We start from the raw sequence: 13,921 nt of genomic DNA on the forward strand, positions 1-13,921 counted from the left end.
GTCCCCTGCAGAGCAAATCTAAACAGAAATAATAAATAAAAGAGGCCACAATGTCAGGATGATTGCTGGGGAGTATTGGCCTTCAGGCTCTGGGCACAGACAAATACGTCCTGCTTTGAATTCAAATGACTCTGCAGTTTCTAGTTCCTGCTTTTTTTGCCTAATATCTATCGTTCCCCTCTGGTACTTCAACCTACAAAAGTCAAATTTATGCCCTTTCTAAATAGACCCAGCTCACACTGGTTTGAACTTGGTCCTGAGACACAAGTCAGTGCAAACACTGGTAACGTCCTGACGGTGTTCCACCCCCTGCTTCTCAGGAAAACTGTCTTTTTCCATTTGGGTGCTAAGAGGCTTCTGAAAACCAAGTGGTGGTGGTGACATCATTTCCATGTCTTGAAAAAACTGCTTATAAAGGGATATAAAGATTTGCAAACCCAATCAAATGTGATTTATAAAGTAAATTCAGAAATACCTGGAGAATACCTGGTCTTTATCTGGGCTCCTCAGTACATTTGCTAGCATAGATTAACTAATAGTGTTACACCATATAACTTAAACATGCATGCCCTTCCCTTTTTTTGGGGGGTTGCTTTCCTCTGAGATTTCCACAATGTGTTTCACATCCACTGTGAGTAACATTCTTGGACTTCTGCCGTGGATTAATCAAACATAAATCATTGCCCCATGCAAAAAGAAAGTTTTGCCAAAAATTGTGGTGGTCCAAAGAAGAAAAGAGGGTGGTTTTTTTCCCTCTGTGAACTTTTAACTAATTTTATTCCCTTTTTTTTTTGGTGGGAAATTTTGTGCATTGAAAAATTCACTGACAAGGCCCTGATCATCTTGGTTTTTTAGTGATTAATATGAAAAATTAAATCCCTATCTGCTCAGGAGAATATACTTGCGTTCTCCTCAATTACTTTTATGGTGCTGAGCCCTGTCAAACTTGCAGGCTTTGTGTTTAGCTTATCAATAACTCAGCATTGCTTCTATTGCAGAGTTCCCTGAAGAGAAGAGGCAGCAGAGAAATGCACAAAGAAAAAAAGGCATTTACCCAGGTATGGTTTTCAAGAACATGCAAATTTGAGCAAAAGCACATGATAAAACTCCACATTTCTTTTTATGGATGTTGACAGGGCCATAAGCCACATTAACTAGAGTGCAATTAGGCCTTAATCTACTGAGACCTCCTGGAGATAATGTAGAAGCAATTTAGGACACAAGTTTGGTCTCTAAACCGTGCAGCTTCTCAGGCTCGTTGTGCTTGTATCCATAGATTCAGGCTGCAGGTTTTCTACAAGAAGAGAAAATCACCTTGCTTCACAAAGTAATTGGATCGCAGCTTAGGGACTAACTAAATTTATACACCGTGCCAAAGATTTTGTGCTAATGAGCAACTTGGCAGGGAATGCGGTTGACACACTGCAACGACACTTCGCGAGCTCTTGTGTCGCAGCCCTGGGTTTGATCTCTCTCTGGTGTCGGGGGGGACAGCGTGTGAACTTGTGCTTCCCCGGGCTGAGATACAACACAGAGCCTAAGCTACCCACTAAGTTTCCCTTTGGACACCAGTTTTATTGAAATCCCATAGGCCGATCCTTCTCAGGGAAGCAGTCTGCCTGGTTTCCTCTGCTTTTTGTGCTAACTCTAGGACTTAAAGCTTTTCCCAGCACCTGTATGGTTACTGTTTATAGCCAGAGAGATGGGGATAGTGTTTCACCTCACTGCGAAAGGAGCCAAGAGTGACATCGTGCCTTCATTAGAGAAAGGTTGCGCCTCCCCTGCTGCCCTCTCGACAGGCTCAGTGTACGCAGCCGAGACCCTAGAGGTCTTCTCTGAGTCCATGGAGTCTTAAAATCCATTGATTTGTAATAATAACGGTAATAATTCATTACAACATGTTGGACTTGAGTGGGTAGGGCAGGCAGCTGAGTGGGTAGGGCAGGCAGCTGAGTGGGTAGGGTGGGCAGACTCGGGGCTCGTGGTGGCTGGGGGCTGCAGCCTGCTTTTCTGGGACACAGCAGACCAAGCGTCCCCGCCGAGCCCATACAAGCACGGCTTAATCAGACCTTAAAATGGGGCACTGGGCTTTCTGCCTGCAGCGCCTGCTACAGAGAATTATTTAAGTCGTCAGGTCAGAGAGTTTGTTTTTCTGCAAGTCTGTAAAATACATGGATGAAATATATATATATATGCCTGCACATATGCAGATTACAGATGAAGCTACATGAAAGCAGGGTTGTGTCCACCGGGGTTTGTGGGCAGCACTGTCCTTTATTTCCTCATTCCTGGAAATACAGAGAGGTGCAGAGGGAATGGATTCCTTGTGCTTGCTTCCTCTACCCAAATCCAGGCATTAATGACAGCTTTAGTTTGCCTTGGAAAGCCTTAAAAAGGACTTCACAAAATTATCTGAGTAACCCTGGGTCAGCTCTTCTCCACTCACAATGTGAGGAGGTGATCCCAGAAACCACCCAGGAGGAAAAAAAAAACCTTTACACTGCACACACACATTGTAATTCATGCAAGGAAAGGATTTGGGCTTGAAAATGAAAACCATTGCAACAGCACTGTGCAAGGTGGCCATTCAGTTTTCTTCAGCAATTCTTTAGGGTAGGAAAGACTGAGAAACAATCTTATATATTGACATGTCCTGGCCTATAGGTGCATGTCCTAGCTATCTCCCAACTCTGCGGTGCTACCCAGAGCTGTCTCCAAACCCAGGCATCCCTTCAGAGGTATGCGCTGGTTGAGACCAGAGCGCACCACAGCAAGTGCCCGACCTGGTCAAACAGCCGCCGGGTCCTGTGGCATAGCCCAAAAGGGTTAGTACAGACAGAGCCCAGGAAGTTCAAAACACTGCTCTTCAGGGACAGCCGCCCTAAATACCTAAAATAAGTTCAAATACCCATTACATGTTTTGTGAAAAGCAACCACAAACTTAGATTCAGTGCATCCTCATGCTTACAGATATCTATAGCATATGGCAAGACCAATGTTTTTACTTACTGGGAGCTCATCATGAAAATTAGCTGGAACACTGCACCCACCGCAGGGCACACCGAGTAAATAATACCTGTGAAATTGATTGTCTTGAAGTCGTGTAAAAGCAGAATTCATAGTAGTGCTTACCCGCCTCCAGCAGTATTGAAGAAAAAAAGTTTTTATTCAGCAGAATTGCAAAACGGAGCTTCTTGGAAAATACCAGGCACCAGGCAAAACACAAAGAAAAGTGGTTCTCCAGCGCAAGGTAGGAGTGCTGGCACTCAGCCAGATGCTTGGGTGCTGGTCGTACTGCCCTGTCGTCAGACTTGCAACCCCAAAACCGCTTACCCATCTTCTGCCTGGCAGTTCCCTTGAGCCGGTGGTGGTGGTAGAGGAGATGGCGTTGGTCTCTATCTATCTTTGTGTCTTCTTGCCCAAAAAGAAATATCGTATTTGGGAATTTTTGATCAGCTCTTCATTCTCATCACATCATTTACATTGCATAATGAATTTAAGTTCATTTCTTTCCTTTAAGTTTTGTTTCTTTATCTCCACGTTCTACATTTGCCTAAATTAGACTGCAGACTCTGTAGGGAGGGATCTGGGTTTTTTCTTTCTGCTTTTTTTTCCATTAACATCCCTCTGAAGTGCCATGCAGAGCTGTGATGCTATTGCATGCAAATAATCACTGTCAGTAATCATTAATTCCCATTTATCCTTAATGATCTCTTAAAGTCCATGACTAGCACCATGGCTGACGGAACATTTTTGCACTGTTGTTCCTTCTTTTCTTTCTATACAGTCTGCCCTACGTACACCTTTTAGGAAAGCATCCACATACTGGATGTCAAATACAGTCAGGCTGTGTCATAGCCCAGCTTTCAGCCCCTGGGATTCAAGCCTCTTGTTCCTCCAAAATGGTGGAAAGACTGTATTCTCCTTCCCCTCCGCCGCCCTCTCCCCCCCCTTTTCATTCATGATTTAACTAATAATCAACTATTCTTAATTTCGGTGATTTGGCCTCTCTGTAGTTTGCCTTATATGTCAAAACTCTACTTGCCTGTGTGGGTGTCTCGCCCTCTTGCTGTTTGTATTTGGTTTCAACTGATCAAGAAATCGCTGATATTTCTGTACACAAAGTTTCTAGAGGGACAGATGCATGAAGGTTGGAGTCCTACCCTTCTGGCATGCTTAGATCTGGCTGATAAATCTCTCCTGACCATTCTTTTCCTTTGGAAAAAAGCTGTCAGGGGAATGGGATTTTCAGTAGTCACATTCCCTGGCAGAGAAGCAGGGAAGATCTAGAGCTTTCTCACCTTTCCAGATGGGATCCATATTTAGTAGGCGAGATTAACATCCATCAGCTCTGTTGTTTTGTATGAGGCTTGTGTTTGTTTCAGCTCTTGCAAAAAACAAAACTTACCAATGTGATCCTTTTTTTTCATAGACAAAACCTAGCAATAAAGTAATGCCATTATAAGAGGTTAATGGTGGGTTTGCCCTGCTATAACAACGCGCTAACTCTGCAGATGCATTGAGTCATGCAGTGATGCCGAGCAAAAACATTGGGGCCCTGACCCCAAACACGGTGAAGCCTTTCCCTTTTCTTCAAAAGCATCAAAATGCTGAGTGCGTTGTCCCGAGTGTGACTTGGTGACTGTTATTTATATTGCTTGAAATGCAATGTCAGTGGGTGTCAGGCTGGAGCCCCCTCTGACCCCCGGGGAGGAGCTGGCCCCTAGTGCTCCCAGCCGGGGGAGAGGGCTGCGGGCAGGCTGGCACTTCCCCACCCGCATCGGTCCAGGTGCCCACAGCCAGGGAGGCGCGAGGCGCCAGCTAGTGCCACTGATGGCTGGGCTTTTGCAGCCAAAGGTAGACAAGAAGCATGGGGGGAAAATGCTGGATTACAAAGACAGAATAAGGAAAATGTCAGATGCGATTATTTCCAAGCTATTAATAGATAAATAAATAAACTGGAGTAATCACCCCACCCAGGAGCTCTGAAGTGCAGCACTGGTCTGGATGTAACCTTCCTTGTGATCTTTGTATTTCCCTAAAAGCAAAGCCTACAGCTGCAGGGATAAACTGATTCTCGATGAGAGGAAAAACAGAGGTAATGTATTGTGCAGCCCTGACCAAAGATGATGCTTTAATCATACAGCCTTATCCAGCCAGAGCTACCAGAATTCAGAGTGACTTCAGTGGAGGCTGCGTGGAGTTTTGCCAGGTTTAAATCTGATACTTAATTTGCAGTCCTGAGTTATAAAGAGAAAAGCAATTTGCAAATATATGTGTGAAAAAGAGGTGTGTGTATGTGAGGAGATGATAGAGAGGAAAGACGACCGATCTTCTAGAGGCTCTGCTTCTAATCAATTATATGCACCTCGATTGTCTTCATAGAAAACTCACATTGCTGGTGCCAGAAACACAACGACCAGAGTTTTAGTCAGTCAGCTGACTGCAGTTGTTTTTGACTCCTGGTTATCACTGAAAACCACATATTAACAGAAACTTTGGCTGTTGTTTGCCTCTATCGTGTTATTAACATTTAAGATAACTTTTTAACTATTTAGTATTTTAAAATTCCAACCTGCACCAAGCACTATCAGTAAGAAAGCTGACTGAGTTCAGAAGTATACAACCAATTACTTTTGTGGTTGTTTAGGTATTAATAGCTGAAATTAAGACATAATTAGTATATATCTAAATAGCATGGGGTGAAATTAATCTAGGTAGCACAAAAGACACCATTACCAATATGCAAGGATGTGTGCTTTAGAAATTAAATCATCTCCTCAGATTGCTGAGCCATAATTAGTTTTGTAAATCTTTTTATTTTTTTAATAGCCTGATCTGGGTGAACAATTAAAGTCAGTCATGTTTTCTTCTGGATTTGGTTGCCATTGTTAGGAATTATAACAAAATGGTGCTTGTGAAAGATAACAGTGCTCCGGAGACTGAAATGAAGTTTCCATAGATAATTGCACATATGTCCACATGGCCTACCAACAATGATGAAATCTGCTGTCTCAAGAGATCATCTTTCAAAGCCTGCCTTCCATTATACTGCTAATGCTGATAAATGTGTCTCTTACAAGGCCAAGTGCCTGTATCTCCATGACAATTCATGAAAGTGATTCATGCAAAGAAATTGTTCACAGGCTTAGAATTTACTTAACCTTGTCTCTTATTTCAGCACAATACACACTGGAGTTTTCATTTGAGTTGAGATGCGGTGCTTTAAAATGCCTAACACACACAAAAAAATCAAACTCTCATTTAATACCCTGGTGCTTCCTGAAAAAAATGCAGGTTTTCACATGGGATGGATTTGGATGTAACTATGGTTTAATGAATTTTTCTTTCCTTTTTCACATGTTTTCACCAATCTCCCTTGTGAACAGTTGTCCATACCAGAAACAGGGATCACAATCTGGACCATCCTAATAATACCAGCAGCAGAGACAACAGTAGTGCTTCCTATCTGGAAAGCCATTAGGCACTCTGGCTGGTTCACAGCATTGTGAGATCCAGTAAATGCAGTCTTCACTTTGCAAAGCAACCACGCATCTTAGCACACTTTTTCTGTGCTTTCTAGCTGAAGAAGCCTGAGATTTGGGATTACAATGAGCAAATTCATCTGCGTAGTCTTTATTTCATGATGCTAAAAGGGAGCAAATGTATCATTAAACATAAATGGAACAGAAAGTGCCAGCAAATCATGGCACCTTTTCATTTGAGTCATTCTTATTTTCCACAAAATTTGCTCAGTATTTGAGAAAAACTAAGCATTGTGCTGGCATTCTTGCATCACTGAACACTTGCACTAGCACACTGATTTTTTTTTTCCCCCTCTTTAACTCTGGTCAAGCTGCTTTGCCAATTTAACCAGGACCAAGCCGTGAAATGTGTCAGCTGTGTGGTTTGCGCAGCTCTGTCTGTGTATTGTTTGCATACCTAACAGATACAGCTCAGAGGGTGGGGAGGTGGAGATTTTGGAAGGTGAGCAACTTATTGTGCTTCTAATATAATCTTTGGGGGGGTGATTATTCTTGGCAGGAGGACAGTGCTGATTTGAAGTGCCAGCTCCAGTTTGCCAAAGAGGAGGCAGCGCTGATGCGTAAGAAGATGGCCAAACTGGGGAGGGAGAAGGATGAACTGGAGCAGGAGCTCCAGAAGTACAAGTCCATCTATGGAGACGTGGACAGTCCCCTGCCTACCGGGGAGGCAGGAGGCCCGCCCAGCACCAGGGAGGCTGAGCTGAAGCTTCGTCTGAAACTGGTGGAGGAGGAAGCCAACATACTGGGTAGAAAAATAGTGGAACTGGAGGTGGAGAATAGGGGGATTAAAGCTGAGATGGAGGATATGAGGTGCCAGTACGAAAAAGAGTGTCTCAGCAGGGACCACATTTCAAGCATTCCTACCTCGCCCTATGGCGACTCCGTGGAGTCGGCCACGGAGCTGCGCCGGCACCTGCAGTTTGTGGAAGAGGAAGCAGAACTGCTGAGGCGGTCGATCTCTGAAATCGAGGATCACAACAAGCAGCTAACAAACGAGCTGAACAAATTCAAGTTTGAGCCAGGCCAGGAGCCGGGCTGGTTGGATGATGCCGCATCCAAGTGTGGTGGCACTTTGCAAGAGGAGCTGAAGTCAGCCAGGTTGCAAATCAACGAGCTGAGCGGGAAAGTGATGAAGCTCCAGTATGAGAACAGGGTCCTGATGTCCAATGTCCAGCGTTACGATCTTGCCTCTCACCTGGGCCTGCGCACATCCAGCCCCAGGGACAGTGACGCGGACAGCGATGCTGGGAAGAAGGAGAGTGACAGCGAAGAGGGTCGCCCACCCCAGCCAAAGAGAGAGGGGCCCATTGGGGGTGAGAGCGACTCTGAAGAAGTTTATGAGAAGACATCAGGTTTTGGGAGCGGGAAGCCATCGGAAGTCAGCGACCTGTGCTCCACCGAGCTCATGAGAGTGAAAGAGGACACTGAGTCTTTAATTAACATCAAACGTGAGGCTGAGCGGCTTGAAAGGACCGTGGACCGCCTTATCACCGATACGGACAGCTTGATTTATGACGCAAAGGTGCACGTAACCAGCAGCCCATCCACCGAGCAGGATTTCAAAAGTGGTGAGGAAAGGGGAGAAGATAGGCACGAACCGGAGCTTCTGGACACCATCAACTCCAGGATGAAAGCTTTCCGGAAGGAGTTGCAGACCTTCCTGGAGAAGGTTGATCACATTGGGGAGGGCCTTAAGGAGCAGATGGAGGACCTCTCCCCTCTTCCCCATCTCACAGAGTCTTCCAGTTTTCTATCCACAATGACGTCCATGTCTCGAGACTCTCCCATTGGTAACCTGGGGAAGGAGTTAATCACCGACTTCCAGGTAGGTCGGCCCCTTGTTTGCCTTCTTTCTGTTTATTGTTTCTCTTTCTTGCTGGCATCGCTACCCTAGAGCTAATTTTCCTCACAGCTGCTTTGTTATGATTTCAGACCCACGATGTATTAAAGTGTGTAATGTTAAACAAACACTTCTTAGGTTTTTTTCTTTTGTTTGTTTGCACAACTCCTTTGATTCAGAGGCGGTTCCTCGTGGCAAAAAGGCTAATCCACTGGTGCTATAGAGATCTGTCTTCTTTTTGTCTGTAACAGCAGTGTTGCCCTGTGAAAGAGGAGATTAATTAAAAAAAATAAAATTCTGATGAATGTAAATTAGCAGCCTTGCTAAGAAATGTGAGGAGGTCTTTATTATGCTCTCTTGTAAAAGGGTCAGGCGTGTTCTCAAAAGCCTTGCCAAAAGAACCCAACCAAACGCAGTTTTCTAAGTGATGTGTTTTGAAAAGCCTGCTTACAGCTCACTCCCCTAACCGAGCAGCGAGTGAGAAGCTCTGTAGCCAGCGAAGGACTGCCTTGCCTAAAGCGTTGCCCATGGGCGCATGTCTAAACTGCCACAACTGCCACACTGGATATGGCTTTTCTGCACAGCACAAGTAAGGAAGGAAGAGCCTTGTGTCCCGTATCCTTCATGACTTGTATGCTTGCTGTTGGTTTGACTCATGCATCCTCATTGCATGCGCCTCATAACCAGTGTTTGCATTCTTTTTTCCTCTCTTTCTCTTTTTTGCTTTTCAGATGTTTCAGCCCATCATTTTGCTCATCCTCATTTTGGTTTTATTCTCTTCACTTTCTTATGCCACTGTATTTAAGTTGTTTTTTCTGTTCACGCTTTTCTTTGTCTTGTAGTTTTTCAGTCGTCTACCTTACCCATTTTTGTTTTCTTTATTCCCTCCTGTCCTTTTGTTTTTTTGTTATAAACCGCCCATGCACCTAACAGTCCAAACTGAGGGATCAGATGGAGTGGCAGCTCAAACAAGATCGTGGAGAGGAGCGAGAGATTCACCACCAGCGAGCCACCACCGACCCACACCGCAGAGCTGATGGAGACATTAAACTCTACAGGCCAGGAGACAAGGGCTGTTTCAGTCTAGAGGTCAGCAAAGCAGCCCGTCTTACTCACTGCCTCCTGCTGCCTTAGCCAGGAGATGAGTAACAGAAGCCAGGGGTTGGGAGAGTAAATTGGACCAAACACAGCATCCCTTTTGTGAAATTTGTGGTTGCCCGCTTTTCCCCCTTGCAGTTTCAGAGAAGCAAATTGGTCCTGACTTTGGACTCTATTCCCAGTAGCTTTGCTAAATGGGAAAATATGGCTCAGGACCCACTACAATTGAGTATAGTAATGAAGGATCTCCGGAAGAGGTTGTAATCCCTGACATGAGATCATGCTTCCTGGTTTCACCATGGTGGATATTTTAAATCTGGAAAGTCTACAGATAGAGACTGCTTTGCATTTTGCCTGGCAGTAGTCTGCGCAGGAGAGGGTTTGATGCTGGTGTGCATGGTGATTCTCAACAGGGAACACAGCACCCTGCAGCTTCCAAAAAAACTTCTTTAAAACAGAATTCTCCATTGTTTGGGTTGTTGAGTACTCTTCCATTCGTCAAAAACATTGATCAGTTTTTATTTAAATCTTCATCCATGCAGAGGCCATATCAGCCTCAGTAAACATCTCCTTACCTGCTTTCTCATGAACATAGATTGTCCAGACACTACAACTGGTCCTGAGGAAAAAAATTTCTAATCTGTCTCTGCAAAGGCAAGCTGGAGCATTGAAAAACTTTTCTGCTGGCCACTGGGAAGCCAAATCTACCTTGAAACTTTGGTGGTTAGAGTAGCTTCTAGTGAGGGACGAGTTTTAATATGTTTTTAATTCTAAAGACACGTGCAGAGGCTTTAGTATATCTGAAACCCCTAAATGATTCTGGGGAAAGGAGAATGCTGGCTGGGACAGCTGGTTTTGTGAGTAAGTGATAACAAGCGCTAGAAAGCCGGGGTAGGAAGAAAAAGCTTCAGGGCAGCCGGTAGCCAAGCTGTACTGAATACCAAAGGGAGAGTGACCCTTCATCTTAACACAGGTAATTCTTTGCTGGTTTTGTTTTGTTTGTTTTAAACTATCCTGACAGTGCAGAGTTTTGGTAGTATTAGAATAATTAATTTGTTCAGCAGCTTCTCTTCCAACTTTTCACTTTTACCAGTGATAACAAACCTCAGGTAGGATATCTGATAAACCCAGGACACCATAAGTCTCTCACTGAAAGGTAAAGTCTTTCTTCTTCAGCTGTGAAATGGGACAATGAGGTAGAGAAACCTTGCTGTACAGCATGGATTCTTTTGCAATTGCATTGGTCAATAGTTATGGTAGATTAAGTCAGAAAACCACCACAGCAAATGTTTACAATATTTCAGTTTAAATTCTGTCATCTTTGTTAATTCCCTCTTACCTTAGATCAGCCTCATTATTATATCAACTCCTGTATATGTGAGCCCTCTATTAAGATTAGGGATTTGGGTAATTTTGGCACATCTTTTTTTCCTCTCCCAGGATGGGATGATGTGTAAACTGTGTACAACAAACTGTGTTTAAACAGAGGATGGATAGTTTTCACACCATAGCCTGACAAGGAACAACCTGTAATTATAATCAAAGGTAGAGAATATCCAGCTGAGGACCTGATATGCTCAAAAGGTGAGCAAGGCTGGGGCTCAAATGGCCCAACCTGAGAAAATGTTGAAGACTAAGGTGTTTGTTTCAGTCAGGTTTAATTAAGCAACAAAGAATATTACACTGCTTTACACTGAAACTTTTCAGTGGGTGGACAGCCAATTGAAATCTTATAATCTGTAATAGTCAAACCCAAGTGAAGCAGAAGATTCCTTCAGATAATTTTGTATGGTATCATTTTTAGTCTTTTTTAGTCTCATACACTGCACTAGCAAAAGCTACCTTTTTTTTGTGTGTGTGTGAGATGAATGAGCAGGAAAAAATATTATTCAAATACCAAAGTTTTTTTTTTTATTACCACAGAAATTTCAGATGGAGACTCAAACTTTTCAATGCCCACAGCCGAGATGGCTACATGTAAGCCGTTATCTGTTTTAACATATAAAGTGAAAATATATGGACTGGCCAGTGGATAACATTGATTGATGATCTTACTGTGTATGGACTTTCAGCATGAGAAGAACACATTTCATTTCAGTGAGGCAAATGTTTTCCTTTTAAGCAAGCAAACCCATTTTTCTAAATTCATTTTTTCCAAGCTGAATTTTAAATGAAAATTTTCTTAAGCAATGCTGAGCACCTTCCATTTAGCCGTTTCTCCTATTTTTAAAAATAAGCATCGTGGGAGCCTAATTGTTTGATTAAATACAATAAATGCAGACTGACTTGTGCTTGAAACTACCCCATAGCCTAACTGTAAACATCTGCCTTTGTTTGGGCTTTGCACTGCCGTTGTTAGTGCAACAGTATTATTAGAATGTATTTGCATGTTAAAGAAGTGGGTTAGAGTCACAGTCCAAGAGAAATTATATCTTGAAATTGCCTTAAGAGCAGGGCTTTGTTTTCTTGCTGAAACAAGCCATTCAGCTGCTGTTGCAGGAGGTTGGAGCCCATTGGGGTGGATGTTTGATCCATTATTCATGATTTTAGCAGAGCCAGGTTATGGTGGGAGGGGGAAATCATTCTTTACCATCCAAAGAAAAAGCAAGTGAACAAGTGAGAATTGCCATGACTAAAAGCCACAGAGGAACTAAAAAAGGTAACGAAATGCTTCATGGAGCAAATGCCCGGCACGAATCAAAGGATTACTATGGCAACAAATGGGAACCAGTGGGAAAAATGGTAAATAATTTTTCAACTGGTGAATTTTACCCTTTTTACCAATGGAATATCCATAAACAAAAGGCAGCTTCCTTAAGCAGTCTCCTCCTGTTTGTTCAGAAACAAGAAGACATTCTAGAGAAGAAAAATTTCACTCTTTGAAATGACCAAATGTAGTTTGTTGCAGTATTTGATACCTGATGCTCTAAAATGGAGCTGTATCTCCTAGCTGTGATTGTTCCTTCAGAGGGTGTCAGTTCTGCCCTTACCTGAGTAAGTATATATCACCAAAGGCAAAAGCAGTCATCTTTGCATTTCAGATTTGGACTATTTTCATACATAGCTTTTAAAGACTTAAACATTTGTTTCTGTGTAGAAAAAATGCCACGAAATCTCTGACACTCCCAGGTTATGGAAAAAGAACCACTGAAGTGAATTCACTTAAAAGGAACAAGTTGTAACCAGAGAATTAAAATAAAAACAGATAGGCTAGATAATGTGAGAGCATGTCTTAAAAGCAAGTCTTCCACAAGCTCTAGTAATAAAGTAGGAAGAGCTCACACTGAAGAATAATTTCTTCTAGGCCGTTCTTAATCTGTTCATCCATTTTCCTTACTTATCATGCCCGTAAGAAATATAAAACATGTCTATTACTCTAATACCTGGGTTAAGTGTGGACCAACCAGATACAGTGATGTGCAAATTAGGTAAGTCACTTTACCACCTGCTTTGAATCAAAATTTCTGTATGGATCCATTTTGGACATACAAGGAGAATTTCGGTCTATATTTTGAATGTTCTATTTTTAGCTGGTTTTGGAGTGTCTGTGCTCCTTCTGTGCAATTTTCATAATTCCATGTGAGAGCTTTTCAGCTGGATGGCTTTTGCAGCAGCTCCCAGCCATATGCTAAAAATTTACACATCCTTTTCTCTTGCCCTGATTTAAGATTTTGTTTTCACAGAAACAGTGAGTGTTTTATACATTGTGACTTTTCTTTCTTCTGAGAAAAAACAAAAAACAAAAAACAAAAAAAAACACAAACCAAACCAAAACAAAACCAAAACAACAAATGAGGACCACATAGAAAGTTGTATATCTCTCAGTGTCCGCTATTCCTCCAATGCAAAGTTGTGGGAAGCAGACAAACAAACTGGTGCTGACAGTATTGCTTCCCACCAAGATTAGGGGCAGCAAGAATAATTTACTTTGATTAATTGTATTCTTTCTTGCTATGCAAGATTCCATAAAGGCTGACAATATAATGGCTTAAAAGATCCTTTATGATGTAAATCTGGGTATCCCAGTCCTAGCTGAACTCAGTGAGACTTTGTGTACTATCCGTACAATGAGATGGATTTTTAAAGACTTGGAGCAGTGTGTTCTGTGTTTTCCCAAAATCAGAGACTCTCCATATAAGCACAGACGTATAACCACACAACTGCTGCCTATTGTACACTAGCAAATGGAATATATGTCATTTATTTTTAAGGGGCGAGGAGAAGAGTACATCTTCAGAAGCAGCCTCTGAGAATTCAGTTAGATGTGTATTGCATGTAAAAAGTAATACAAAAAGGCACTGGAAGTTCCTGTCTGGTCTGGTTGATTGTACGCATGCAATGGTCAACTGTCACGTGTGAAAAAGTAGCAGTTTTTAGACTGCATGATCAAAAGTAAGGGCCAAATATCAAAGCGTTATAGTGTTAGGTGAACAGCATA

At 42.7% G+C, this 13,921-nt stretch overlaps 1 protein-coding gene across 2 annotated transcripts in view; it reads left to right on the forward strand.

Moving 5' to 3' along the window:
- The window catches only part of MTCL1 (microtubule crosslinking factor 1), a 110,811-nt gene that overhangs the window by 56,401 nt on the left and 40,489 nt on the right, over positions 1–13,921 (forward strand). For both annotated transcript variants that reach the window (XM_082325154.1, XM_082325155.1), the window contains exons 4-6: positions 999–1,058; positions 7,045–8,370; positions 9,319–9,474. In XM_082325154.1, coding sequence (XP_082181280.1) covers positions 999–1,058; positions 7,045–8,370; positions 9,319–9,474 — 1,542 coding nt within the window. The remainder of the gene's footprint in view (positions 1–998; positions 1,059–7,044; positions 8,371–9,318; positions 9,475–13,921) is intronic.

The sequence above is a fragment of the Platalea leucorodia genome (genome assembly GCF_965183815.1).
Source record: "Platalea leucorodia genome assembly, chromosome: 1".
Taxonomy (NCBI): Eukaryota; Metazoa; Chordata; class Aves; order Pelecaniformes; family Threskiornithidae; genus Platalea; species Platalea leucorodia.